The sequence below is a fragment of the Sorex araneus genome, chromosome 8, assembly GCF_027595985.1.
Source record: "Sorex araneus isolate mSorAra2 chromosome 8, mSorAra2.pri, whole genome shotgun sequence".
NCBI lineage: Eukaryota > Metazoa > Chordata > Mammalia > Eulipotyphla > Soricidae > Sorex > Sorex araneus.
The window spans coordinates 11,823,873-11,850,992 of NC_073309.1; the positions used below are offsets into that span (position 1 = coordinate 11,823,873).

A 27,120-nucleotide genomic window follows, 5' to 3' on the forward strand; every position below is an offset into this window, starting at 1 on the left:
AATGTGTAGGAAACTGCGAGTCTTACCGGTCATCTTAGAGATTGGCTCAAATTATCTTGACTTCTTGGATAGCAAATACCATATTAATTTGTCAAATTAAAACTTATATGATCTAGGGGCTGGAGCAATAGCACAGCGGGTAGGGCGTTTGCCTTGCACGCAGTCGACCTGGGTTCGGATTCCCAGCATCCCATATGGTCCCCTGAGCACCGCCAGGAGTAACCCCTGTGCATCTCCAGGTGTGACCCAAAAAGGAAAAAAAAAAAAAAAACACCCAAACTTATATGATCTAGGGATCTCTGTAGGTTTCTTTTTAGGAGTCTTTTTAGGATCTTTTTAGAAGTCACAATTTTTCATAATGCCAAAATGTTGGTTGGCTTTTCTATTTTTTGTTGGTTTTTGGGCTCACTCCTGGCTCAGTGCTAAGGCATTACTCGTGTTGGGGCTCGGAGGACCGGATTGGGTGCTGGGGACTGGCCTGGGTTAGCTGCATGCAAGGCAAGTGCCCTACCCACTGTGATCTCCCAAAGGCCCCTTGATTGACTTTTTCAATATATTTTTGTGTTTTAGAATGACCGATGGTGAATTGTACCAGTTAGTAGTCATTGTTTTAATTGCCACGTGTGGCAGTTTAAAGGATGGGAGAGTCAGTTTCAGTTAATATGTTTGAGGTATAGCAAAAAATATTAAGTATAGGTTCTTGAGCAGACATCTTTTCAGTATTTTGTGTAATGGAATTAGGATGTTTGCCTGAAGCACTTCTGTGTTGAGAAGCAGAATAGTGTTTTTTTTGTTTTGTTTTGTTTTTGTGTCACACCTGGCGATGCACAGGGGTTACTCCTGGCTCTGCACTCAGGAATTACTCCTGGTGGTGCTCAGGGGACTATATGGGATGCTGGGATTCGAACCCGGGTCGGCCGCGTGTAAGGCAAACGCCCTACCTGCTGTGCTGTTGCTCCAGCCCCATCAGAATAGTGGTTTATAGGAAAAGAACTTGTCTGACTGAATTGTATGCTGATAGAGATGCTTTTTAAAAGAGTGTCATTTTTACTTGAAAAAACAGGTTCTAGTTATTCAGATGTTGGTAATTGGCAGTTATTTCCTTGAGAAGATGATGTGAAACTGTTACCCTCCAGGAAAATAGTAACGTTCCTCAGTAGTGGTAGAATTCAAGCTGTCATATAAAAAGCAGAAGCATTTCAATGTTTAAAACTTTAATTCTGATAAGGTTGGTGATGATACAGACAATTGGGATTTCTAAAATACTTCTGATGAACATGTCCGAAATGGAGAATCTACGTAGCTTCGCTGATATTTTCCGAACAATGCATAACACCACAAGATGATTCATGAGTAAAAGGTCATTTAAAATACAAGACTCGGGACAAGAGAGAGTATGGACACTAAGGTGCTTGCCTTGCACGTGGTGGACTCAGTTTCAATTCCAGGCACCTAGTATGATCCCCTGAGCATAACCAGGAATTATTCTTTAGCTCAGAGCCAGGAATAAGCCCTGAGCATTGCAGAGTGTGACCTAACCTCCTAATCCCCCAAAGTGCAAGATAGACTATGAGGTTTTAATGTTAACAGCTTAGGAAAAGTGTGTAGAATTAAAGAGTGTTATCCACAGTTTCCTTAAAAGGAAATTAAAATACCCTCCTCCACCTTTTCTGAATTCCTGTATGAGGCCAGGCTGGGTGGATGTGGGGGTTCAAGAATTAGATTAGGGCCTCACACCTGCAAAGCATGCACTCTTAACCACTGCACTGCATCCTTGAGGTCGCCAGATTTTTGGTTTTGTTTGGGGACCACACCTGGCAGTGCTCAAGGGTTATTCCTGGTGGTGCTCCGGGGACCATATGGGATGCTGGGGATTGAGCCTGGGTCTGCTGCATGCAAGGCAAGCACCCTACCCACTCCAGTCCCAGGCCAAATATTTTAGTTTACGTCAACCATTATCAGCAGACTGAATGCAGAAGCAGATTCGAGGATCCATCTTCTATTAAACCAGATATTTAAAAGATTGCAAGAATGTAAAACAGTGCCACCCTTCCCATTAAACTTTTGTCTTAGAAAATATAGTAATTTTCTTAGATGTACTTGTATTAACCTGTAATTTGTCATTTTTTAAAAATGAATTAATAAATACTTTAAAATTTTCTGTTTTATATTTCTAATGCGGTGCACATCAACAAATACATCCCCACACAGACAGGAAGCTCTTCAGGGTGCTCATTACCATTAGCAGTACAAAGAGTCCTGAGACCAAGAAGTTTGATAATTGCTTTTGTGGACTGTTAAGATATTGACATGGCATGGGTTTTCTCTCTGAGGAAAGACTCAGATTTCTCTGGAACACGGCAGCGGAGATGACTGTGTCTGGCATGTTTTTGCAGAAGCATAGAAGCATTAGTTCCTGCTTTTTGTTGTCGCTTTCTCCCCTCTGCTCCTGACAGGGTGGGGCTGGCATAGCAAATACAATACATGCTCTTTGAACTCTTTTTTTCTTTTTGGTGGGGGGAGGACCAGACACACCCAGTGGTGCTCACAGCTTACTCCTTGGTTCTGCACTCAGGAATTACTCCTGGCAGTGCTCTGGAGAACCATATGGGATGCTGGGGATTGAACCCGGGTCTGCTGCGTGCAAGGCAAGTGCCCTCCGCACTGAACTATTGCTCCAGCCCCTGAACTCTAGTTCTTAAAACAAAATGCTTTTTTGATGCAGTTTTTGAAGCATTCGTGCTTCCTAGGAAAGCCTGGTTTCCTTCTGATTTTTGCTGTTTTAGCTTTTTTCCCCCACCTCAGTGAGTTTGGTTTTCTCTTCCTCTGTGCTTTCTCCCAGTCTATAGAAGCCTGCCTCATCTGTATGTAAGGTCTGTGTTTAGCACTTCCTTTTTAAGTTAGCCAGAGACTTGGTATTTCACACATTCTGATAAATACATGAGAAAACATTTCTGAGAAGTGCCAAATGAAAAAGCAATTGTTTTTTAAAACAACTACATTGGTAGATCAGAGAGAGCTTAATGTTTGCATGGGGGAATCCTGGGTTTAAAGAGTAGGTTCACAGCACAGCCTCTGGAGGCAGGCTTAGAATTTGAAAGCATTCCCATTTCCTTTCACAAACAGAATAAGGTTTATATCTTAGATCTGGGAAAGACAAGCATACTCTTTCTTCTCTGACAGTTTCAGCAAGTTCCAAACACTTAGAAACATAAATGGTAGCAAGCTAGTGGGGAGGTGTCCAGAATGTGAAGGTGCACCAAACGTGATGAATAGTTTGCCATTGGCCCCTCTCCATTACTGCCTACCTTGCCTTTGAGGAGTCTAAAACCCAAATGCACTCCAGGCGTAAAGTGAGCTCTAAGAGGAGCTTTCTCCACTCTGGGGAGCAGGGACGTTGTATTCCTAAGGGTCTCAAAGGATCAGAGAGGATCACATACTGATTTGTGTTTTAGGGTTTTTTTTCCCTTTTCTCTCCTGCCCAAGCACCCAGACAGCAGTACTGGTAACAGCCGTATAGACACCTAAAACTGAAGAATTTCCTTCACTTAATAGTGGAGCTTTAGAGCAAAGGATATGCTGTGTGCTCTGTGCTCTAGAGGACCTTTTTTGTGTGTGTGACGAATTGAACTCAGACTTCAAAAGAACTTCAGTACATGGGAATCGTGATGTGCAGCTGAGCTACATTCTGGTTTCTGAGCCACACCCAATGATGCTCAGGGCTTATTCCTGGCTTTTCAATCGATCAGGGATCACTCCTGGTAGGGCTCAGAGGACCATAAGGATGCCAGGTATCAAACCCAGCTTGGCTGTTTGCTGTATTGTACTCAGCCCCTAACACCCAGTCCTTTATTGTTTGTTTGTGGATCACACCTGGTGAGGCTTTGGGGTTTCTCCTGGCTCTACACTCAGAAATCTCTTGGCAGTCCTCAGAGGACCATAAGGGATTCCAGGGACCGAACCAGGGTTGAACGCATACAAACAAGCCAAGTGCCTTACCCCATGTACCATCGCTCCAGGCCCTCCAGACCTTTATTTTTAAAACTGTTCTGCTTAGCTCTGGATGCTTGGAGATCAATCGGTATATAATCCACGTTGTTTAAGAACATGATTAAATTAGCTCATGCTGAAGAATGCTTTAGATTTCAATATTCATGACTTTATTTATTTTTTGTTTTTTGGGTCACACCCAGCGATGCTCAGGGGCTACTCCTGGTTCATGCACTCAGGAATTACTCCTAGGGGTGCTTGGGGGACCATATGGGATGCTGGGATTCGAACCCGGGTCGGCCGCGTGCAAGGCAAACGCCCTATCCACTGTGCTATTGCTCCAGCCCCAATATTCATGACTTTAAAAAGCAACAGCAAACTAGTTTTCTCAGCCTGATAAAAGTCAACTACAAAAACCCTAAAGCTAACATATTTAATGGTTATAAATGCAGTGCTTTGTTCCTGAGTTCGAAGAAAGGCAGGGATGACCATTCACATCAGTTCCATCCTACAGTATCCTGAAAGCCTACCCAGTACAGTAAACTAAAAAGAAGTAGAGGACACGGGGCTAAAGTGATAGCACAGCGGGAAGGGCGTTTGCCTTGCACGTGCCCGACTCGGATTTGGTTCCTAGCATCACATATGGTCATCCGCACACTGCCAGGAGTAATTCCTGTGTGCATGAGCCAGAAGTAAACCCTGTGCATTGCCAAGTGTGACCCAAAAAGCACAAAAAAAAAAAGTAGAGGACGGTAGGGGCTGGAGAGAGTACAGTGTGCTAAGGGTATATGTGGACCTGGGTTTGATCCCCAACACTATATACACTCCTTTGTGCCCAGAGCCAGGAGTAAGCCCTGAGCATAGTTAAGGTGCCCCCTGCCCCCCAACACACATACACAAAAGACCAAATTGGAAAGAAAGGAATAAAATGTCCTTAGAAAATCTCATAGAATAAACACAAAACAGCTATAGTTTCTCAAGAGTGCATGCTACTAGGTCAGCACACAAAATCACTATATATTAGCAACAAACGTTTTAGGGTTGGGGGGAGGGTATAAAACCTGGCAGTGCTCAGGGACTACTCCCAGCTTGGTGCTTAGAGGACACTGATCCTAAGGATCAAACCCAGGGCTCTAGTATATAAATTTACTTATATCCTCCCCTCCCTCTCACCTCTTTTTTTTGGCTTTTGGGTCACACCAGTGATGCTCAAAGATTTCTCTTGCCCTGCAGTCAGGAATCACTCCTGGTGGTGCTTGGGGTACTATATGGACTGCTGGGGATGGAATCTGGGTCAGCGGTGTGCAAGGCAAGCGTCCTAACGGCTCTACTATTGCTCTGACCCCGCACTTCAGCCTTGTTGAGCCATCTCCTCAGCCCTAGTTGGGACTACTGTGAGATGAGATTACCAAAACAGTGCTGTTTACAGTAGCTCTAGGAAAATGGTAAGAAATATTTAGGTATAAGTCTGGCGAGTATAGGATCTACATGTGGAAACATAAAATGCTGATTAAAGAAGACCTACTAATTGGAAAACTATACCATGTTCAATGACTGTAAGACAACAGTTAAGATAAATTTTCCCCAATTGAAAATTTAATGTCACCAGTCCAGCAGGATTTTCCTAAATACAGTTTGATTCCAGCACACATGGAAAGAAAAAGGGACTAGAGTAACCAGAATATCTGTGAAAGAACCAGTGAGGGGCTGGAAAGAGTACAGTGGGTAAGGCTCTTGGCTTGCATGCAGCCAACCTAGTTCTCTTCCAGGCACCACACGGTCCCCTAGGCCCTGCCAGGAGTGATCCCTGAGCACCAGTGAATGTGGCCACACACCTCAAGGAATAGCTCAGGGGCTTAGAGCGCCTGCTGGGATGGCAAGATCAACTGGTGCTGCAGCCGAGTGTGAAATACAAGGGCAGCTCTGACCCCCGGGCTGCACTTCCGGCCACACCACAGCCAGGTGTGTGTAAGCATCACAGTAAAGGGGTGCAGTCCCCAGAAGGCACCACAACTGAAGCATGTGTGGGCACCAAGACCTGGACTCCACTGTCTAGCATGCACATGTGTGAGCACAGCCTCCCCTGACGAGCCCTAGAAACAGTGCATGATGGCTAACAACCACAGCATGTGGCGCTGGGAGAGCACCTGGCTGTGTGCAGGCACCGGAAGCTGCTGTGTGGCCCATGGCAAACACAGCTGATGTGTGAGCAAGCACCAGCCATGCATGGGTGTGGCCCCTCTGGTTATCACTAGGTAGGGAAGGGGGGTGTAAAACATAAAGAAATTAAACTGTCATCCCATTGCTCATCAGTTTGCTTGAGCGGGCACCAGTAATGTCTCCATTGTGAAACTTGTTACTGTTTTTGACATATCGAATACGCCACAGATAGCTTGCGAGGCTCGGCCATGCGGGTGAGATACTTGGTAGCTTGCTGGGCTCTCCCAGAGTGATGGAGGAATAGATCCCGGGTTGGCCGCTTGCAAGGCAAACGCCCTACCCGCTGTGCTATCGCTCCAGTGCCATAAACATAAACATAAAGCGAGCTTTTAAAAAAGTTAGTATGAACGACAATACTTAAAACTGTTGGCAGATATTTGTAGAACAGAAGAAAGAATCCATACCCAGGGGCTGCAGCAACAGTGCAGTGGATGTTTTTGCCTTGCATGTGGCTGACCTGGATTTGATCCCTGGCATCCCATAGGGTCCCAGGAGCACTGCCAGGTGTGACCCAAAAACCAAAATGAAAATCCATAAACAGACCCATACAAATTGACAGATTAAAACATCTGGAGGGAGGGTGTGCTAAGCAGGTATTCCAGGCAGTGTCCAGGCGTGCAAGGGAACTGGTACTGGGAATCAAATCCAGACCTGCGGCATAGGAAAACAAGCACCTAACCCTTGGGGCCATCTTTCCAGTACTGCTTATTTTTTGTTTTAAATTTTTGATTGTGCTAAGAATAGAACCCACGCAGGGCCGGAGCAATAGCACAGTGGGTAGGGCGTTTGCCTTGCATGCGGCCGACCCAGGCTTGATCCCTGGCATCCCATATGGTCCCCCAAGCACCACCAGGAGTAATTTCTGAGTGCAAAGCCAGGAGTAACCCCTGAGCATCGCTGGGTGTGACCAAAAAAAAAAAAAAAAGGATAGCACCCACAACCTCAGACTTGTTAGATTTGTTGGGTACCACTTAGCCACATCCCAGCCCTAATCTGGTTTTTTGAAAAATACAAAGGCAATTGAATAGAAGTAGTAGGAAAAGGAGTGTTCACTAAATGTTATATATTGAAACACTAGGATGCCCCCAAAACCTTGACCAAAGACATGAAGTAATCCAATGTGGATCATAACATAAATGTGTCCAGTACCAAGGAAGCTTTTATTTTTATTTATTTTTTTTGCTTTTTGGGTCACACCCAGCAGTGCACAGGGGTCACTCCTGACTCATGAACTCAGGAATCACCCCTAACGGTGCTCAGGGGACCGTATGGGATGCTGAGATTTGAACCTGGGTCGGCCGCGTGCAAGGCAAATGCCCTACCCGCTGTGCTATCACTCCAGCCCCTAAGGAAGCTTTTAGAAGAAACATGAAACTTGCCTTGCACACTGCCTACCCAGGTTTGATCCCAGCATTCCATATGGTCCCTGAGCACTGTCAGGAAAGAGCTCTGAGCATCACCAGGTATGGTCCAAAAGAACAAATGGGGGGTGGGGGGCTGGATAGGTTGTACAGTGGGTAGGACACTTGATTAGCATGATGCCAACCTGGGTTTGACTCCTATTTCTTTGAATGGTCCCACAAACCCTGCCAGGCATAATCTTTTTTTTTTTGTTTGTTTGTTTTTTGTTTTTGGGTCACACCTGGCGATGCACAGGGATTACTCCTGGCTCTGCACTCAGGAATTACTCCTGGCGGTGCTCAGGGGACCATATGGGATGCTGGGATTTGAGCACAGAAGGGCATGGGCTACCATGCTTCACTGGGCTGACCCCTGAGCACTAATCTGATTTTTAAAAATATGAAGACAATTGAATAGAAAAGAAATAGAATAGAATAGAAAAGAAAATTTGAGGGGCTGGAGTGATAGCACAGCGGGTAGGGTAGGGCGTTTGCCTTGCACGCGGCCAACCCGGGTTCGAATCCCAGCATCCCATATGGTCCCCTGAGCACTGCCAGGGGTAATTCCTGAGTGCAGAGCCAGGAGTAACCCCTGTGCATCGCCAGGTGTGACCCAAAAAGCAAAAAAAAAAAAAAAAGAAAAGAAAATTTGAATAGAAGTGTGGTAGAAAAAAGGATAGTGTTCGATAAATGATACTGAAACATTTGAATGCCCCCATGCAAAAAAATTAAACCTTGAACAAAGACATGAAATGTCAGGTTTTGGACCCACCCTGCAAAAAAAAAAAGAATAAAAGACAACAATCTTGTATCTAAGTTTTTTGAGGCTAATGAGGAGGTCCACACTTGGCATTGCTCAGTGTACCATATGTGGTATCAGGAATCAAAACTGGGTCAGCCACATGCAAGGCAAGTGCCCTACTCACTGTACCGTCTCTGCAACTCTACCGAGATACTTTTTTTGGTTTGTTGTGGTGGCGTTTATTTATTTACTGAATCGCTCCAAGACTTTTTCTTTTTTTCTTTTTGGGTCACACCCGGCGATGCTCAGGGGTTACTCCTGGCTCTGCACTCAGGAATTACCCCGGCGTTGCTCGGGGGACCATATGGGACGCTGGGATTTGAACTCGGGTCGGCTGTGTGCAAGGCAAATGTCCTACCCGCTGTGCTATCACTCCAGCCCCCACAAGATACTTTTTTAAAAACTGAAATGGGCTGGAGTTATAGGTAGGGAGCTTGCCTTACACATGACCGACCTGGGTTCTGGTCCCAGCATCCTGGTGGATGATTGCTGAGTGCAGCACTAAGAGTAAGCCCTGAGGGGAGGGGGAGGGGGAGGGAGAGGGAGAGGGAGAGGGAGGGAGAGAGAGAGAGAGAGAGAGATTGTAATTGTATTTCACTTTTTTGTCTATGTTGTCACAATGGGCACAATCACATCATTTGAAAACAGAATGGTGGGGCTGCGGGTAGGGTGTTTGCCTTGCACTCGGCTGACCCAGGTTCGATTCCCAGCATCCCATATGGTCCCCTGAGCACCACCAGAAGTAATTCCTGAGTGCAGAGCCAGGAATAACCCCTGTGCATCACCGAGTGTGACCAAAAAAGAAAAAAAAAAAACAGAATGGTATCTATTGAATAAATACTATAACTAGGTAGGTATTTTGGCTGATTGCGTGTTTGGATTAATGCTGCGATGAAAATAAGGATGCAAATGTTCTTTCAAATCATTGTTTTAGTATTCTTTGGATACTTGATTAGGGCTTGTACTGTTGGATCATGATATTTCCATTTTTAGATTTTAAGACACGGGAATATTTGGGTGCATAGTGAATTTTTTTTTTTCCCTTTTTGTGTCACACCTGGCAATGCACAGGGGTTACTCCTGGCTCTGCACTCAGGAATCATCCCTGGCAGTGCTCAGAGGACCTTATGGAATGCTGGGAACCAAACCCAGGTCGGCCGCATGCAAGGCAAACGCCCTACCCGCTGTACTATTGCTCCAGCCCCAGTGGGTTTTTTAAAAAAATATTTTTATGATGTTGATTAGTCAGTATATACAATGAAACAACAGTACACCCGAGAACGTCCCTTTTACTATAAGCCAGGTAAGTGAGAAATATAAAGGTGAGGGGTCGGAGCCATAGTACTGCAGGTAGAGCACTTGCTGGCGGGTTCAATCCCCCAAGCCCTGCAAGTAGCGATTTTTGAGCACAGAGCCAGCAGTAAACACTGAGCAAGGGTCAGGAAAAAATGGAAAAAAAGAATGAATACCCGATTGAACTCATCCGACAGCACTGGGGAGAGTGCAGGAGTTAGGTGCGCAGGGCTGACCTTGGCTTGATGTAGTCAGCACTGTGTATGATCTCCCAAGGACTTAACTACACCTTCCCAGCACTGAGGGTGGTACCTACTACTCAGGAGTGTGGCTGTGCTCTGTGCAGAGGACAGACTCCAGGATTAGTCAAGACTTCTCTATCATTCCTTCATAGAGGAATAGAGACCCTGCACTCTCTGGGTCTCTAGCACCTTAACCTCTTCCCTTTGAGCAGGGAAAGTGTCTGGGCCCAGTTTCCTCCGTGTGTGAGGTACATTTCGCAGACTCTGAGGCAGTATTTCTTGTTAGAAAGTGGGGGTGTATTTGGTCTGTTTCCAGTTTTAAACAGGACTCCTTTTCTCTGGCTAGTTAAGTGCTAGCACTTGATTCCCTTTGCTGCTGGGCCATGCTGGGTTCTTCCGGGCTGGGTCCTGGGGTCTGGGATTGAGAGCCTGAGTGGGTGCTGCAGAAATGGCCCAGGCCTTTCCTGAGGGCCACTGGCAGAGCTCTCCAGTCAGGAGATCACTTCCTTGTTGTTTTTGTTTTTGTCAGTTGTTTGTGTTTTTAAGTCACAGTCATCAGCGCTTGGGGGCTGCCCCCCGCTGTTGATGGTGCAGGGGATCGAACCTGGGGCTCCCACATGTCCAGTTCTTTGAGCCTTCTCAGGCCCCAGCAAATCTTTTTATTCCCCACTCCCCTGTAGCCCCTTCTTCCCGCCTGGGGACCCTCAATGACTCCTGTTCATGCCTTTTCTGAGGAGACCCTATTCAAAATGGGTAAATTGTGCTATAATTCAGGGCAAACTGATTCTGCTGTTGGTCTAGTCTTTTTTCTCTCTCTCCCTTTAATCCAGCGTAGTGTTTAAATCTACAAAGAGAGCTTATTCACAGCACTTAATAATTGTTACTTTTTTGTTGTTGGGCCACACCCACCTGTGCTCAGGGCTTACTCCTGGCTCTGTGCTCAGGGCTCCCTCCTGCAGGTGCCGGGGATGGAACTCGGGTCTGCTGTGTGCAAGGTAAGTACTGAACTTGCTGTATTAGCTCGAAATGTTGCCTTTTAAGTATAGGGAATTTGAGGAAAAAGGTGTTGGGTGTATAAGACTCAGTTTTACTTTTTCGTACAGTTTAATATTATTAAACACTGTGATTTCAACATTTTAAATGACTTCTTCCTTTTGTAGGCTGTTATTATTTGTATCAAAAACAAAGAATTTGAAAAGGCTTCAAAAATTGTGAAAAAACATATGTCCAAGGACCCCACAACTCAGGTAAATTTGATGTGACTTAAATCCTTCCCCTGTTTGTGGGAGACATTTGTTAGGAATGTTCTCTGACTATTCATCTTTAAAATTTCAGCCTGTCTTTCATATTTTGGTATTCTGTCTTTTATATTTTACATGACTTACTGTGTTATACTGGATTTCCAAACTTCTTTTTTATTAGAGAACTATACATAGTTGATTTTACTTATCTCCTTTCTGGGAGATAAGTAGGGACAGAGTGTTTAAGCTATCAAAACCAAAAATGAATAAATAAATAATAAAAGGAAGCTATCAACACTATAATTTTTTTTTGGGGGGGCTATACCCGACTATGCTCAGGGATCACTCTTGGCGGGGCATGGGGATGTGGTGGCAGGGACCGAGCCCAGGTTAGCCACGTGGGGTAAGCATCGTTCCTGTTGTTATCTAGCTTCACCATGATACTTCTAAACTTAGTTACTTAAATGTTGATCCTTACAGATTTGAGAATCTGCCTTAGTAGAAACTTTTTCTGGAGCCAGAAGTTCTTTTGGTATCTTGCTGTTTTTTTTCTTAATTTTGGGTTTTCGAACCAACACCTAGCTGTGTTCAGGACCTGGCTGTTCCCGGCTCTGTGCTCAGGGATCATGCCTGGCTGTGCTAGGGGACCTAGTGCAGGGGACTGAACTGCAGACGCATACAAAGCAAGTGCCGTAAACCCTATACTAGTTTCTTGGTTCCTCAAATTTAAATTTAGTTTTGGGAAAGAGAATATGTTTGATCCCTGAAAACATGGAATTCCCAAGCATCACTGGATGTGGGCCCTGGACGCTCCTGGTAATCCTGGCACCACATGGGTCCCTGAGCACCCCTAGGTTGGCCCAAGCTGCACCACATCCTTGGGTCCTTGTCTTGGCACTGACCATTGGCCTGGTTACCTCAGTAGCCAAAAGGGGCTCCTGTACATCCTGAGCACTGCTTGGGAGCCCCATGCCTCCTCAAAAAGGTGTGTGTGGGGGGAGGGTAAAAAGGTACTATTTATAGTTAATATAAATTCAGAAGTACAAAAAAGAGCTTATTGAAAATTCTGACTCAGTCAGCCTCGTTCCTTTTCTTGGAAGCAGTCGGTGCTTTTTCTTTTATCCTTTCATATACTCTTTGCATAAGCTGGCGGCTAAGTGTGCATGTGTGTACACACACACACACACACACACACACACACACACAGACCCGTTTTCCCTGCTCTTCCCATACATGTATGTGAGAATACTCTGCCCACAGATTTGAGTGTTTTTTAAGAGGGCCCCTTCCTGGGGTGCTCAGGGGCAGCGGGGCCACCTGCAGCAGCACTGGGGAGGTCAGACAGTACCAGGAGGTAAACTCCGGCTCTCACATGTGGCTCGGCGTGTGTGAGAGTATCTCCTTCACCTGAATCTGTAAGTTACTTTCTTAAAGTTGCTCATTGTGTGTTAATAGGTGAGGAGATTCTTTTTTGGGCTCTATTTTTGAAAATTAAAAATGGGAGCTGTCGGGGTGCTGGAGAGATAGTACAGTGGGTAAGGGTGCATGTCTTGTACACAGCTGACCTGGCTTTGGAACCAGGTAATAGGTAGCTATAGACTAAAGATGAATAACTTGGGATCAAACGTGATTTAAAGTCTGGGGTCGTAGCTGAGTGGCAGAGCATGTGCCTTGCATTTGGTAGTGTGGAAGACCTGGATTTGATCCCAAGCACCAAAAGGAGGAAAAAACTTTTTCATGTATATTTACACTTAAGCTTTCTTCATGTATTTGGTGGTGCCAGGAGTGGAACCCAGGGCCTTATTCATGTGAGGCACATGCTATACCACTGAGTCACATCTCAGTCCCCACTTGGTAGATTTTGCTTTTTTTTTTTTCTTTTTTTTATCTTTGTGCCACATCCAGCTATGCTCAGGGCTTACCTCTGGCATCTGGCTCTGTGCTCACTCCTGGCAGTGCTCAGGAGGAGTAGAGGTTGGGATTGGCTTCTTGCAAGCAGATACCTTCCTTCCAGATAGCACACTCTGGCCCAATAGCATGTCTTAACTCACTGAGTTTTCAGAGTTCTCCATCCTCATGATGAAATATTGGTCCTATGTAGAAGCTGAGGAATGACCTCCTGAATATTATCCGTGAAAAGAATGTGACCCATCCTGTTATCCAGAACTTTTCCTACGAGATCTTCCAGCAGAAGATGCTGCGCTTCCTGGAGAGCCACCTGGATGACACGGAGCCCTACCTCCTCACGGTGGGCTGGCCACTCCTCACCAGGCTGTAGCTTTGGGGACGTTCAGGCAGTGGGAAAAGACAATTTGTTTTAGATGTGAAACGAGTGAAAGTGTGGGAAAGACTCGAAATTTTGTACAGTCTTCCTTAGTGCTTTAAAATGAAATCTAGGGGGCTGGAGTGATTGCACAGCGAGTAGGGCATTTGCCTTGCATGCAGCCGACCCAGGTTCGATTCCCCATCCCATCTGGTCCCCCGAGCACCGCCAGGAATAACTCCTGAGTACAGAGCCAGGAGTAACCCCTGAGCATCGCCGGGTGTGACCCAAAAGCAAAAAAAAAAAAAAGAAGAAGAAGAAATCTATAGAAGCAGATACCTGGCAGAGGGAAGTGGATCACAAGGCCTCTCCTCACATTCATTTCACTATTCTATATGAGAATAATATTTTGATGACAGTAGAATATAAGTAGTTGGTGGAGTTTCTCATAGGAGATGACTTGAGTTTGGGGAGGTAGAGTGTTTTATATACAGCATGGTGGTGGTGTGGATAGGAAGAAGGCATACCTGGAGAGAAACTGGTTAGAAGTGTGCTGAGACAAGGGGCAAACAAGAAAAAAGAGGGCGAGGTTCTGCATAATGAAGGGAAGAATTAAAGACTATACTCTCTTGGAAATAGTCTAAGGAATTGTACCAAGATTTCTGCGAGGGGGAGAGAGTCATACCCAGCAGTGCTGAGGTCTTACTCCTGGCTCTGTGCTCAGGGATCACTATTGGGAGACCATATGGGTGCTGGGATTGAACCTGAGTCAGTTATGTGTAAGGCAAATGCACTACTGCTGTGGTACTGCTTCGGTCTGTTTCTGGTGGTTTATTTTTTTTTGCGTCACATCTGACAATGCCCAGGGGTTACTCCTGGCAGTGCTCAGGGGACCATATGGGATGCTGGGAATTGAACCTGGGTCGGCCGCATGCAAGGGAAAAGCCCTACCCACTGTATGCTATCACTCCAGCCCCTGGGCCTGTCGGTATGTTGAAAATATCCAAGTTCCTAATAGTATCTGTGAGATCCATATTAAGCTCAGGTCAACAATCCTCATATTTGACACACCTCAACTTGTAATTTGTAATAAAAACCTTACAAGTATTAGGTCTGGCCTTGGAGCCTTTCCTGTGTGACCCAGGCAATTGGGAAATAACCCGCCACTGTTTTTCTATGAGGAGAGAACTCTCAGCTCTTTAAGACACTAGTACAGGTATTAAGGCGTTTTCCTTGTGTGTGGCTGATCCTGGTTTGAGCCTTGGCACTGCATATAGTTCCCGAGCACCACCAGGAGTAGCCCCTGAGAACTATCCTATTAGCCCACCCCTCAGACCCCCGTCACCCCCCAGAAATAGACATACTTATCTGGTTACAGATACATATCTGAAATGATAATATATTGCAGACTGATTGGAAATTTTCAAGTCATGCATAAAACCTCAACCACAGGAAAATAGATAAGCAGTTGGATATGGAGCAAGATTGAGAGTAAGATTGGCTAGTACTCAGGGTTTCATATGATACACATAAAAATTTTTCAGAGTTAAGGCAAAATGTAATTACAGAAATAACATAAACTTGTATGCACAAGAAAAGGCATGTCAACATTAGTTACCCTAAGTCTGAGAAGAAATGTTTGGCTTTTGTATATAATGTGAAAGATATTTAGGGGGTTATGTAAACTCATCGCTCAAAAGAGGGAATAGAGTAAAATCATATAATTATTTGCTAAGGATTAAAGCATTCCTGCAGTATTGATACAGTTTTGCACCTTGAAAAAGTGTTTTCCTATAGAAAACCACCATTTTTTTGAGGAAAGAAATGTGAGGGAATGCTTGGCCCTTCCCTCCCTCTCTAGTCTGGGCCTGGATTGGATCTTTAAGTGGGAGCAGGAGCAGAGAGCGCACGAGACCCCGCTTCCTCTCTTCCTGATGGCATGCTTCCTTTCCAGGTGGCCAAGAGGGCACTGCGACCAGAGGCTGCTACTTCGGCAACCCTGAAGGAAGAGAAACAGCCAGCTCCAGAGCCCGTGGCCAAGTCGCCCCGAGAACCTGCCAGGTGAGAGCATGTCCTTTCGAGAGCCGGGGAGGCTCTGGGGAGGAGGGATCTGCTGGAGGGAAGGCAGCCCCTGCCAGTGATCGAACTCCTCCCGTGTTCTGCATTACTCACTCAAGGCCCAAGAGAGGTTCCTCTAAGGTTCTCTTTTCCTCTCTGTACTTCCGATGGATTCCTAATCTTGTAACATTCACGAAACGGGGCTCACACTTCTCCCCAGATCACAAGTTTAAACTTCTTAGCGAGCACGGCAGAAATGTCAGGGAGCAAAGTGGGCGGAGGGTCGCAGTTTGAGAACCAGACCTGGGGCGCAGAGCAGTTGACGCTTCAGGAGTGCTGCAGGGGGACAGCTCCCAGGATGCCCAGACTTGGGATCTCTGTTGAGGCACTGGCTCGCTCGCTTTGTGGGAGAGTGTATGTGCCACTGATAGGATGCCATGGAAGATGAAAAATGTTTCTTTCTAACATTATCAAAGTTTTACTAATAGTTACTCAGTTAATTAATGCTATTGTTACTACAGTTCCTGGCAGTGCTTGGGGAACCATGGGCTGAACCATGAGGTCCCACACGCACAGCCTGTGTCCAGCCCTCTGGACTCTCGCCCCAGCCCTGCTCTCGGAGCGCGCATTCCCCCCGAACACGGCTCCCGCTTGCTTGTCTTGGTGTTTTTTGCTTATTTCCACTCTGGAGAAGCCTGTTCTCGCTCTTGAATATGCCCTTCTCCTTCTCTCTCCCCTCACAGCTTTCTAAAGTGGGTACAATAAAAAACAGCCTTGCTTCACCAATAAATAGGTAAACCAAAACTTACAAACTTCTTAGGTAGCAGGACACATTTGCCAGCTAACTTTGCCCTCTAAGGTTGCCAGTTTGCCTCTGCAAAGAGTTTTCACTTGCAGCATATACTAATTATTTCAAATGCTAGTTAGGTCTGGGAGTGTGCCTTTGCATGCAGGGATTCTTCAATCCCTAGGACTGCAGAAATAAAAGTAAATGATAATTTGTTTTTGAAAAGGCAGTTTCTCATTGTTTCAAACAATGTATAGCTCTTATTACTGAGAATTCTCAAGAAAACAATCCTAAAAGTAATACAGAGAAGAAAGGACAGTTTGGAGATCAGTCTTTTACTTTTCTAACGTTTGGACTACAACACCTCAGACTCCCAAAGGGAGATTGGTTGGCTTTCCAGAGGGAATGGGAGTCCTTAGGCACTAACTGCAGAATCCTTGCAGAGGGAGAAGTGTTATTTCTATCCACATAGACTGGCTTAGAAAGCACGTAAGCTTGGCTCTCTGGAGGCCATACCATTGGCCCTAGCTACTAACAAGATACTTTTCCTTGGATTTCATTTACTTGGGGGTGGAGGTTTCTGGGGTTGCACCTAGAGTGCTGGTGACCATGTGCTGCTGGAGATTGAACAGGGCCAGCCGCATGCACAGCAAGAGCCTTAACCTCAGTCTTCTCTTTCCAGCCCCTTACTTGAATTTGATTCGATAGTACAACTTAACTTTCTGTGCTACGTTTTCTGGAGTGCTCAGGGGCCACTCCTGACAGTGCTGGGAATTGAACCTAGACCTCCTGCATGCAAAGCTTGTGCACTAGCCCTTTGACCTACCATCTCCCACCCCACCTCCACTTTTGTCATCATCATTATTTGGGTGCTCAAGTCACCAGTGCAGTGCTGGGTCAGCAGCATGCAAGGCAAACACCATACCTCCTGTGCTATCTCCTTGGCCCCCTGCCTTCTTAATTTTTTCATTTTTTTGGCTTTTTGGGTCACACCCAGTAATGCATGGGGTTACTCCTGGATGATGCACTCAGGGGACCATATGGGATGCTGGGAACTGATCCCGGGTCGGCCTCGTGCAAGGCAGACGCTTTACCTGCTGTGCTATCACTCCAGCCCCTGCCTTCTTTTAGTAAAGCATTCTTATCTTGAAGTATCCTCTAACTTGACGCTTTACGCGCTGAAGAAGTTGTGGCTATCTCACCGGTGGTCACCCTGATCTCTGTCTGCATTACTTGTAGGCAACTCCAGAATCCCCCAACCACCATTGGAATGATGACTCTGAAGGCAGCTTTCAAGACTCTGTCTGATGCCCAGGATTCGGAGGCAGCATTCTCGAAACTGGACCAGAAAGACCTGGTACTTCCCAATCGAGTGGCCACACCATCTCCAGTCCTCAAAAGCAAGAGACCGAGGAGAGATGACAGTGAAAGTTCAGCCCTTGCTGAGGGCGAGGGCGGCTCTGAACTGCAGGCCAAGAGCAAGCGCATGACAATAAGCAGATTGGTTTTGGAGGAGGACAGCCAGAGTACAGACCCGGGCTCAGGCCCAGACTCCTCCCAAGAGAGCATGCCAGCATCACCACCCAAGCCCACCGCTATCAACCAACCCCTCCCTGGGGAGAAGAATCCCAAGTATGAAGACCTCCTTTGTAGCAGTTTTGGGGCTGGTTGGTGGTCCTGGTTGGGCCTGGTATTGATTCCATGAATGAAGCCACTTGCAGCTAAGTTATGCGCCATCAAGGCTTGCTCAGACTGTTAGCATGTGACTCGGGAGTGGGGAGTGACGACATAGCCCCTGCCAGTGCTGAAGTCCCATGCCTGAGCGTCCAGGCTTGGCACTGGGGCATGAGTGAGGACGGAAAGGTTTCAAAGCCTCCTACTCATCGCTGCTTTCATTCCTAGCCAACTTCTCAGTGCCTACTACATGGTAGTCTTGTTAAAAGAAAATTGAATCAGGCCACATTATATTCTGATCCTTAGAAGAGACATGAATATTTATAGTTTTGCACCTTCTATGAGCATTCTGTGACTTGGCAAATTCAGTAAATATTTACCAATTGCCCATTTTCTCCTAGGTTCTGGGGCAGTGGTTAGAAAGCTTTCATTTGGCTCCACCTCAGGACCCCAGCCTGGCTTTCGAGTTTTGCTACCCTTTGTGCCTTGTTGTGGGTCCTTCCTCCGGGCAAACTCGTCTGCTTGCTTTCTCTGGAACACAATGTATTTGTTTCTGCTACTGTACTCTTCCTGTCATTACCCATGGTTGGACTATCATCCCTTCATCATTGCTTGTCAAAACCCCATCCATCTTTCAACAGGAAGAGAAGCGGATGCTGACTGCTTTCGGGGGGCCCAGCACTTTTGGGTATTACCTTACTGATTCTCTGCCGTCTGTACAATGTTAGTGATAGATTGATTAGCCCCATTTAACTGATTAGGAAAGCACAGAAAAGTTACTTGCCTGAACTCACAGCTGCAAAGTGGCAAGCTGGGCATGGGATATTTAATTCAAATCAGTCATAACAGACAGGCCCATGGCCTATAGACCATATACACCATGCTTCCTCTTAATTCTGCCTCCTCCATGAGTCTTCCCTGATCTCCTTGCTGTAAGTGATCATCTTGCTGGGCTCCCCAGGCCACTGTTATCTCGACCACTGCTCTCTGTCGTGGTTGTATGGGGACCTGTGTTCTGGCATGCATGTGTAGGTGGCCTAAGGGGTTGGGGCATTTGATAAGTGAAATCTGTGCTCTGTGCACCACTACCTACATGTGAAAGTGAGTCATAAGTTGACAAATGGGCATAGCCGGTGGGAAACAGATGCAGCTCCACACACTTGCTCTCATTTGATATATAAGCTTATTATGAAGCTTAAGTATTCCACCAGATGGGAAACAGGAACAGGGAAGGATTATAGTGATTTTTATAAAGGGAAGGCCTTGTGAAGGTTTCAGACGTGTATACCTTTCAAGTCAGAGGTGTGAAGCATGATGGGTACTCTAACGCAAAAGCCGGCAAACAATAGCCCTGGGCTAAATTGGCCTACTGCTTGTTCTTGGAAATAAAGTTTCACTGGAACACAGCCACATCCATCATTTTGATGCTACATTGTTGAGATAGTATCACCTACGATGCCCGAGATATAATCAGCCTTTTAACAGAAAAATAGGATCCAGTGATCTCAGCTCTAAAGGAAGTGTATGTGATGGGTGTGCTGGGGGTTCCAGGAAAGAACTAAGCTTGTTCAGATTTGGAAGTGGAGTAAACTTTGCAGAAAAGCAAACAGTAAGTTGGCCATGGAGTGGGGGTGGGGCGGGAAGATAAGGCGGCAGGAGCCTCTTGCATCAAGGTGTGCAGGTCTGGCATGCTCCGGTGGGGCCTGTGTGGCAGAGGACAGTGCAGAGGAACAAGAGTCTGGGTGGACAGAGAGGCAGGTCTCGAGTTTCTGTCCTATCCCGACAGGCAGAGGTTTGTAGACCAGAGAACCTTTATCACCTGTGGACTAACTCTTAGATGTACATTCCCAGGTTCCTGGCTACTAAATTAGAAAGGGCAGAGGACGTCTCTGTAATCTCTTCTGGGGGGGTGGGGGATTGTATGGGACCAGGGATCGAACCTTGGCTCCAGTGCTATGAGCCACCTCTCTGGCTCTTTGATCAGCTTCTCTAACTGCCCCTGGTAAGTCCAATATAAGCAACCTGAAGCCCACTGAGGGTTTCCTGAGAAGGTACGAGAGAGAAGGGACTGCCCCGGAGTGCACTCGGGTCTAGGGGATGTAGGCAGTGGAACTAGAGGATGGAATGGCAAGAGCTGGGTGATCATCTGGAAGGCAGGGCCACAACTACGAGAATTTTATTTCCACGGCATTTGACAAAGAAGTACTTAATAGATATAACCAATAAAAGTAATTCATGGTTCTTGAAATTTAAAACTATAAATGATCAGTAAAGGACTGATATTTTGTGCTTTGTGGGCCACTTTTGTCTCGCCTTTTGCTTTTTTTTCCTGCTTAACAATCTTTTAAACATACAAAAAACCACTCTTGGCACAAGAGCAGTACAGAACCTAGCAACCTCGGGCCATAGTTGGCCCGAACTTCTAGGCCATGAGCCCCTAGATAGATCATTGGGGGGTCATTTGGCTCCACCTCAATAAGGAGCACAGACTTGCAAGTCACCTGACTTGCCCAGTTGCAAAGCCACCTAATGGTTAATTTGAAGATCAGATCTCAGCCCCTTCCATAGCACAAGGAGTTAGGATGCACCCAAAGGTTTGTACAGGTCACAAATGCATACCAAGGCTGGCTGCAGGAAGAGAGAATAGGATAGGCGGAAGCTCAGGCCAGGGACCCGGAGGTTTAAGGCAACTTTATTTTAGCACTGAAATGAGCGTCAGTTAATTCTTAGTAGCTTATACAGATTAGTAATATTCCTGAGAAGAAAAAAACCTTTTTTCATGCTTGTCTCAAATTACCAAAAATAATGCTAACAAGACCTATTCTAAAAACAAGTAACTGAAATTAGAGGCAAAAACCTCTAAGTTTAACAGAAAACTCACAGAACTCAATGAATTTTTGTTTGAGGGGGTCTCACACCCGGCTGTGCTCCATATTCAGGGCTCACACCTGGTGGGAAACATGGGCGGTGGTGCCAGGGACTGAACCAGGGTCATCACATGCCAGGCAAGTGCCTGAACCCCGGGCTATCTGTCCAGCCCATTAGAAATTGTTTCAGTAAAGATAAGGTTCGTGCTATTTTATTTTCTCAGGGCAGCTATAGAATTTATAAGGTAAAAACAAATTGATTCGATTTGCTAATAGAAAAAAATTCTAGAGATAGAATTTTCCATTTTGAAATTAGGTTCTTGGATTATTTTTCAGCCTCAGTTTTTCTGGTTGTGTTCAGATATGTGCCACTTAATGGTCTCAGGAAGGGTTCTGTTTGCTCTTGCTTTTTTATAGTCACGGTGTAAAGTGTAATTCCTTGGCAGCTCTCTTTAATCCCAGTACTGCCTGGGCCAGAGATGTGGCTCAGTATCAGCACTCGCCTGGGCACGAGACACTGGGTCCAATCCTGTCTCCCCCACCACCAAGTAATTCTATTATTTAATAGTATTTGTCTAGTGCCTGTAGGGAAGGAGAGTTACTATGCTAGGTGCTTAGGGCGAAGATACCGCCTACCTTCACACAGTTGGGGTTAGAGGCTCAGTACACATGAAAGCAGGACCATCACCGGAAGCAGGAACTTTTTTGTAGTTGGGGTTGGGTGTCTGGAGGTCCTTCAGAGAATCTCAATTTTCAGCCTGTCATGCTTAGCACATGCTGCTGAGGCCAGTGGCTCTGCCTGGGGGCTGAACCCTCAGTGTCCGGGTGATCATTTGGTGCCAAGATCAAACTGAGTTCTGCTCCATGGAGGCAGATTTTTACCCCTATATTAGGTCTCCAGCCTGAGAAGCAAGGCTTATGGGTTCCGGGTGTGAGTGTTGGGCATGCTTTGTTGAGAATGGCCTAGAGAGATGGACAGGATTTTACTTGGTCAGGAAGGGAATTCCACACACAGGGAATAGTACATGAAGAGATGGGAGAGCACAGAGCTTACAGGAGGAAGGACTGCTGGAGATACTGCGGGAAAAGGAGCATTAGGGCAAGAAATTGAGAACATACTGATGAACCCCATCCCCATTTGGGAACTGAGACTTAATTGTCTAGGTAACAAAAATCCATCACTAATGGTCGAAAGGTGTGGTGATTTCAAGGTAGCTGTAGGGGAAGGGGCTGTGCTATGAAGGACCCCTGGCTTGTACTAGTGGAGTGCGGAGGAGAGAACCATTACCAGGAATTCTGTGGTGAGGAGGGAGTTGCAGCATCCGGGTTAGAAGAATGCTGAGACCTTTAAAACTTACCAAGGAGCCAGAGACATAGATAAGGCACTTGCCCCCAAGATAAACACAATACTAACAACAAAAACAATACAGGACCATGAAGAATTTGAGGGAGAAGGTGCTGAATTTATTTAGGGAGTGAGTGCCGAATTTAAGGGGATGTTCCGAAAGCCAGGAGAACAGTGATATGGGGAGGTCTTGCCAGGGAAGGAGAAAATGGCAGATTTCAGAATTGTGTGCAAGTGAACGCCAGTGGCGGCATAGGGCAGGGTGGGGTCAGGACAAAACAAGAGGTGACTGATGAATGTTTCCCCACCTGTACTCTAATCTCCCCGCAGAACATCCAAGGGCAAGTGGAATACCTCCACCTCTAATGGGGTTGAAGAAAAAGAGACATGGGTGGAAGAAGAAGACTTGTTTAAAGTTCAGGGTAAGTTAGGAGATTCTCTGTGGTCTCCCCTTAACTGCATGTTATTGTCCTTGCATGTTCTGTAAACTGCTTGTCTACACTAGAAAAAGGGTTTTTTGCGGAGAGGGTTGGTTTTTGTGTAATACCTGGTGATGCTCAGGGTTTACACTGCCAGAAGTAATTCCTGAGTATAGAGCCAGGAGTAATCCCTGAGCATCACTAGGTGTACTATCTCTCCAGCCCCCCGAAAAAGTTTCAATTTCTCATTTTGACTAGGCATAGTTTTATGTCCTTTCCCTCTAACCAATGTTGATCTTTTTCCTAAAGCTTATTTTACATAGACATAAGTGGCCATAAAGGGTCAGAGACATAGTACGGGGGTTAAAGCTCTTCGTTTTATCCCATCCTCTCTGGTCCCCCAAGGCCTGCTGGTAGTAATCCCTGAAGGCAGAGCCAGGAGTAACCCTTGAGCACCGCCAGGTATGGCCCAAAACAACAGAAATGACCAAGTTTCTGTTTTCTTAATATTTGTATATAATATCTGCTAACACATATTTTGCTTTTTTGCCGGGGGTGGGGGGATGGGGGGAGGAAAGTTTGAGCTACACCTAGCAGCACAGCTAGTCTGGGGTGCCAGGGATCTAAAGATGGGTCAGCCCCTTCTTCACTGCTGGTGGGAATGCCGACTGGTTCAGCCCTTCTGGAAAACAATTTGGACGACTCTCAAAAAATTAGATATTGAATTCCCATTTGACCCAGCAATACCACTGCTGGGAATATATCCCAGAGAATCAAAAAAGTACAATCGAAACAACATCTGCACATGTATGTTCATCGCAGCACTGTTTACAATAGCCAGAATCTGGAAAAAACCCGAATGCCCCAGAATGGATGACTGGTTGAGGAAACTTTGGTACATCTATACAATGGAATACTATGCAGCTGTTAGAAAAAAGGAGGTCAAGAATTTTGTAGTTAAGTGGATGGGCATGAAAAGTTTCATGCTGAGTGAAATGAGTCAGAAAGAGAGAGACAGACATAGAAAGATTGCACTCATCTATGGTATATAGAATAACAGAGTGGGAGACTAACACCCAAGAACTGTAGAAATAAGTACCAGGAGGTTGACTCCATGGCTTCGAGGCTGGCCTCACGTTCCGGGGAAAGGTCAACTCAGAGAAGCGATCACCAACTACATTGCAGTCGAAGGCCATGTGGGGGAAGGGAGTTGCGGGCTGAATGAGGGCTAGAGACTGAGCACAGCGGCCACTCAACACCTTTGTTGCAAACCACAACAGCTAATTAGAGAGAGAAAGCAGAAGGGAATGCCTTGCCACAGTGGCAGGGTGGGGTGGGGGGGAGATGGGATTGGGGAGGGTGGGAGGGACACTGGGTTTACGGGTGGTGGAGAATGGGCACTGGTGAAGGGATGGGTTCCCAAACTTTGTATGAGGGAAGTGTGAGCACAGAAGTGTATAAATCTGTAACTGTACCCTCACGGTGATTCTCTAATTAAAAATAAATAAATTATAAAAAAAAAAAAAAAAAAAAAAAAAAAAGATGGGTCAGCTCAATGCCAGACAGGTATTAGTTCTGTACCGTTCTCTGGCCCTGGGCTTTGTTTTCAGTGTCACGTCTTGCATAGTCCTCAGGGGACCATACAGTGCTAGGGATCAAACCCAGAGCTCCAGAACTCCTATCGTGTGCTCCAGAACACCTTTGAGTGATCTTCTTAAGCCATTTTTTATAGTCTAGCAGAGAGTGTGACGTGCTAAATTTTAATTTTGGAAATTCAAAACTATCTAATGATGGGGCTAGAGCGATAGCACAGCAGGCAGGGCGTTTGCCTTGCATGCAGCCAACCCTGGTTCGATTCCCAGCATCCCCTATGGTCCCCTGAGCATCGTCAGGAATAATTCCTGAGTGCAAAGCCAAGAGTAACCCCTGTGCATCGCCAGGTGTGACCCAAAAAGAAAAAAAAATGAATTCAGGGGACTGGAAAACAGCTCAAAGGATTGAACACCAAGTTTAATCCCCAACATTCCTAGAAGTGAGCCCCCAAGAACCAAGCCACAATAAACCTGAACCTTGCTGGACCTTCAAAGACTTTCCTGAGGCTGGGAGTGTAACTGTTAGAACACTTGCCTTCAATGTGGGGCCCTGGGTCTGCCTCCCAGCACTGCTCAACACAATAAAACCCTTCATTGAAGAACAGCTAGAAAAAACAAGGTCTACAGAAAATAGGGGAGGTAACAGGAACACTCACACTCAACAAAAATGGCATTGTTTTTTAAACAACAGAATCTAAAAATTCTAGAAAACCTCCACTTTCAAGCAAATCCAGATTTGTCAGTTTTAGAAATCTGCTTCCACTACAGTATGAAATACTTCATCTTATTTTATTTCTGATTTGGGGACCACGCCCACCAGTGCTCAGATGTCACTCCTAGAGGTGCTGGGTGACCATGTGCCTATGGGGGTGGAACCTGGGCCTCTAGCATGTAAAGCATGCGTTGTATCAACTCAGCCGATTGAGATGTCCCTCTCGCCTAAATTCACCTTTTGGGGGGAGTTGGAGTTGCACCCGGTGGCACTCAGGGATCATTCAGAGCGCTGCTCTTTGGTAGGAGCATATGTGTGCCAGGGATCAAATCAGAGTGTCGCATGCAAGGTAAGTGTGTTAAGCCTTGTATTATCTCTCCAGCAGTACTTCAGTTTAGGATAATATACTTGGGGCTGGAGAGGCATTACAGGGCTTAAGGTGCAAAGGAACTTTCTCCTTTGTTTAGGAAACATTGGTGGGACTGGTTTGGCCATTCCAACAAGTTTCATGTTGATACAACTTTGCCTTTTCTTGCAGCTTTGTCAGTGGCTCTCACTGGCTTGAAATAGTGTATTTTTCATTTTTATATTTGCCCAGAGCTCTCCAGCCTTTTAAAATAATTTTGGCAGGGCTCAGGAACACTGCATTCTTGGGCCATAGAATCAGTCTTCTTCTTCTTTTTTTTTTTTTTTGCTTTTTGGGTCACATCCGACAATGCACAGGGGTTACTCCTGGCTTTGCACTCAGGAATTACTCAGGGGACCATATGGGATTCTGGGAATCGAACCAGGGTCGGCCACGTGTAAGGCAAACGCCGTACCCGCTGTGCTATGACTCCAGCCCCTAGCATCAGCCTTCTGGGCCAAGTATTACCAGGAGTGGCCCCTGAGTCTCCTGGGCACTGCTCAGAGAAGAAAACCAACCAGACCAACCTTGGCTCCGTGGTAGAGCTCCTGAAGTCTCCAGTTCAGTCCCCAGTACCACCCTAAATTGCAGATACTGGTACACTGTGACAACAGCAAAGGGATGGGGGAAATTGAAAATATAAACAGGCTGCAAATATAGTACAGCAGGTAGGGCACTTGCTTTGCACACAGCCAACTTAGGTTCCATCTCTAATACCACATATGTTCCTGTCCCCTGAGAACTGCTAGGAGTGATCCCTGATAACGGAGTCAGGAGTAAGCTGGTATTGTCCCAAAACAAACCAAAGAAACAGATTGTGGGGAAAACCCTATTTCTCTTGGTGCATGTTCTGAGGTCTGATCTGTTCACAGGGTGAGAAAAGATCACATAAGAAAGCTTGTGCACATCTCACATGGTATATAAGAATGAAAAGCAATACTTACTACCTTTCTTTTTAATGAATTAAACTATAAAATCATTGTATCACTGTCATCCTGTTGCTCATCGATGTGCTCGGGTGGGCACCAGTAACGTCTCCATTGTGAGACTTCTTTTTTTTTTTTGTTTTTGTTTTTGGGTCACACCTGGCGATGCACAGGGGTTACTCCTGGCTCTGCACTCACGAATTACTCCTGGCGGTGCTCAGGGGACCATATGGGATGCTGGGATTTGAACCCGGGTCGGCCGCGTGCAAGGCAAACGCCCTACCCGCTATGCTATCACTCCAGCCCCATCCATTGTGAGACTTCTTGTTACTGTTTTTGGTATATCAAATATGCCACAGGTAGCTATAAAATATATATACGTAGTATGTGAATATATGTGTACATGTGTGCAAGTACAGATATATAATATTCTGTGGGTTTGTTTCGAGGCCACACTTGGTAGTTCTCAGAGGCCACTCCTGGCTCTGTGCTCAGGGAAAATTTTGTAGTGCAGGTATTCGAACCAGGGTTGCGGCCACAGTTGTATTATGAGGCGCATGCCTTAACCTTTGCACTCTCTCTAGTCCCTACATTCAGGTTTTAAGTACCAGAGCTTCTCAATAATTTTGTAAAATTGCTGATCTAGGGAGATAGCTGGCATCCTGGAATTGGAGACCCCTAGTTTGATCCCCAGTACTACTGGTCCCATCAGCACCCTGGCATGGCCCTACTGGTCTCCTAAGCAGCACATCACTGGTCTCAGCACTGGACTGGCAGACATAGTTGAGCTAAGTATTGCTGGCAGAGGTCCCAGCCCTGCTCCCAAAAATATCTTTAAAAAAATTAACAGAGAAAAGATGTTGGTTTTCTTAAAAGAAAGAAA

General features: G+C 45.9%; 2 protein-coding genes across 3 annotated transcripts in view; one reads left to right on the forward strand and one right to left on the reverse strand.

Annotated features, from left to right (window-relative positions):
• NIP7 (nucleolar pre-rRNA processing protein NIP7) overlaps positions 1–27,120 on the reverse strand; it is a 65,261-nt gene that overhangs the window by 21,235 nt on the left and 16,906 nt on the right. The gene's annotated exons all lie outside the window — the stretch shown is intronic.
• TERF2 (telomeric repeat binding factor 2) overlaps positions 1–27,120 on the forward strand; it is a 33,481-nt gene that overhangs the window by 3,481 nt on the left and 2,880 nt on the right. Inside the window, exons 4-8 of one of the 2 annotated variants that reach the window (XM_004600891.2) lie at positions 11,108–11,194; positions 13,290–13,436; positions 15,406–15,512; positions 17,536–17,928; positions 22,513–22,604. In XM_004600891.2, coding sequence (XP_004600948.2) covers positions 11,108–11,194; positions 13,290–13,436; positions 15,406–15,512; positions 17,536–17,928; positions 22,513–22,604 — 826 coding nt within the window. The remainder of the gene's footprint in view (positions 1–11,107; positions 11,195–13,289; positions 13,437–15,405; positions 15,513–17,535; positions 17,929–22,512; positions 22,605–27,120) is intronic. The other variant, XM_055145084.1, reaches the window with a different exon arrangement.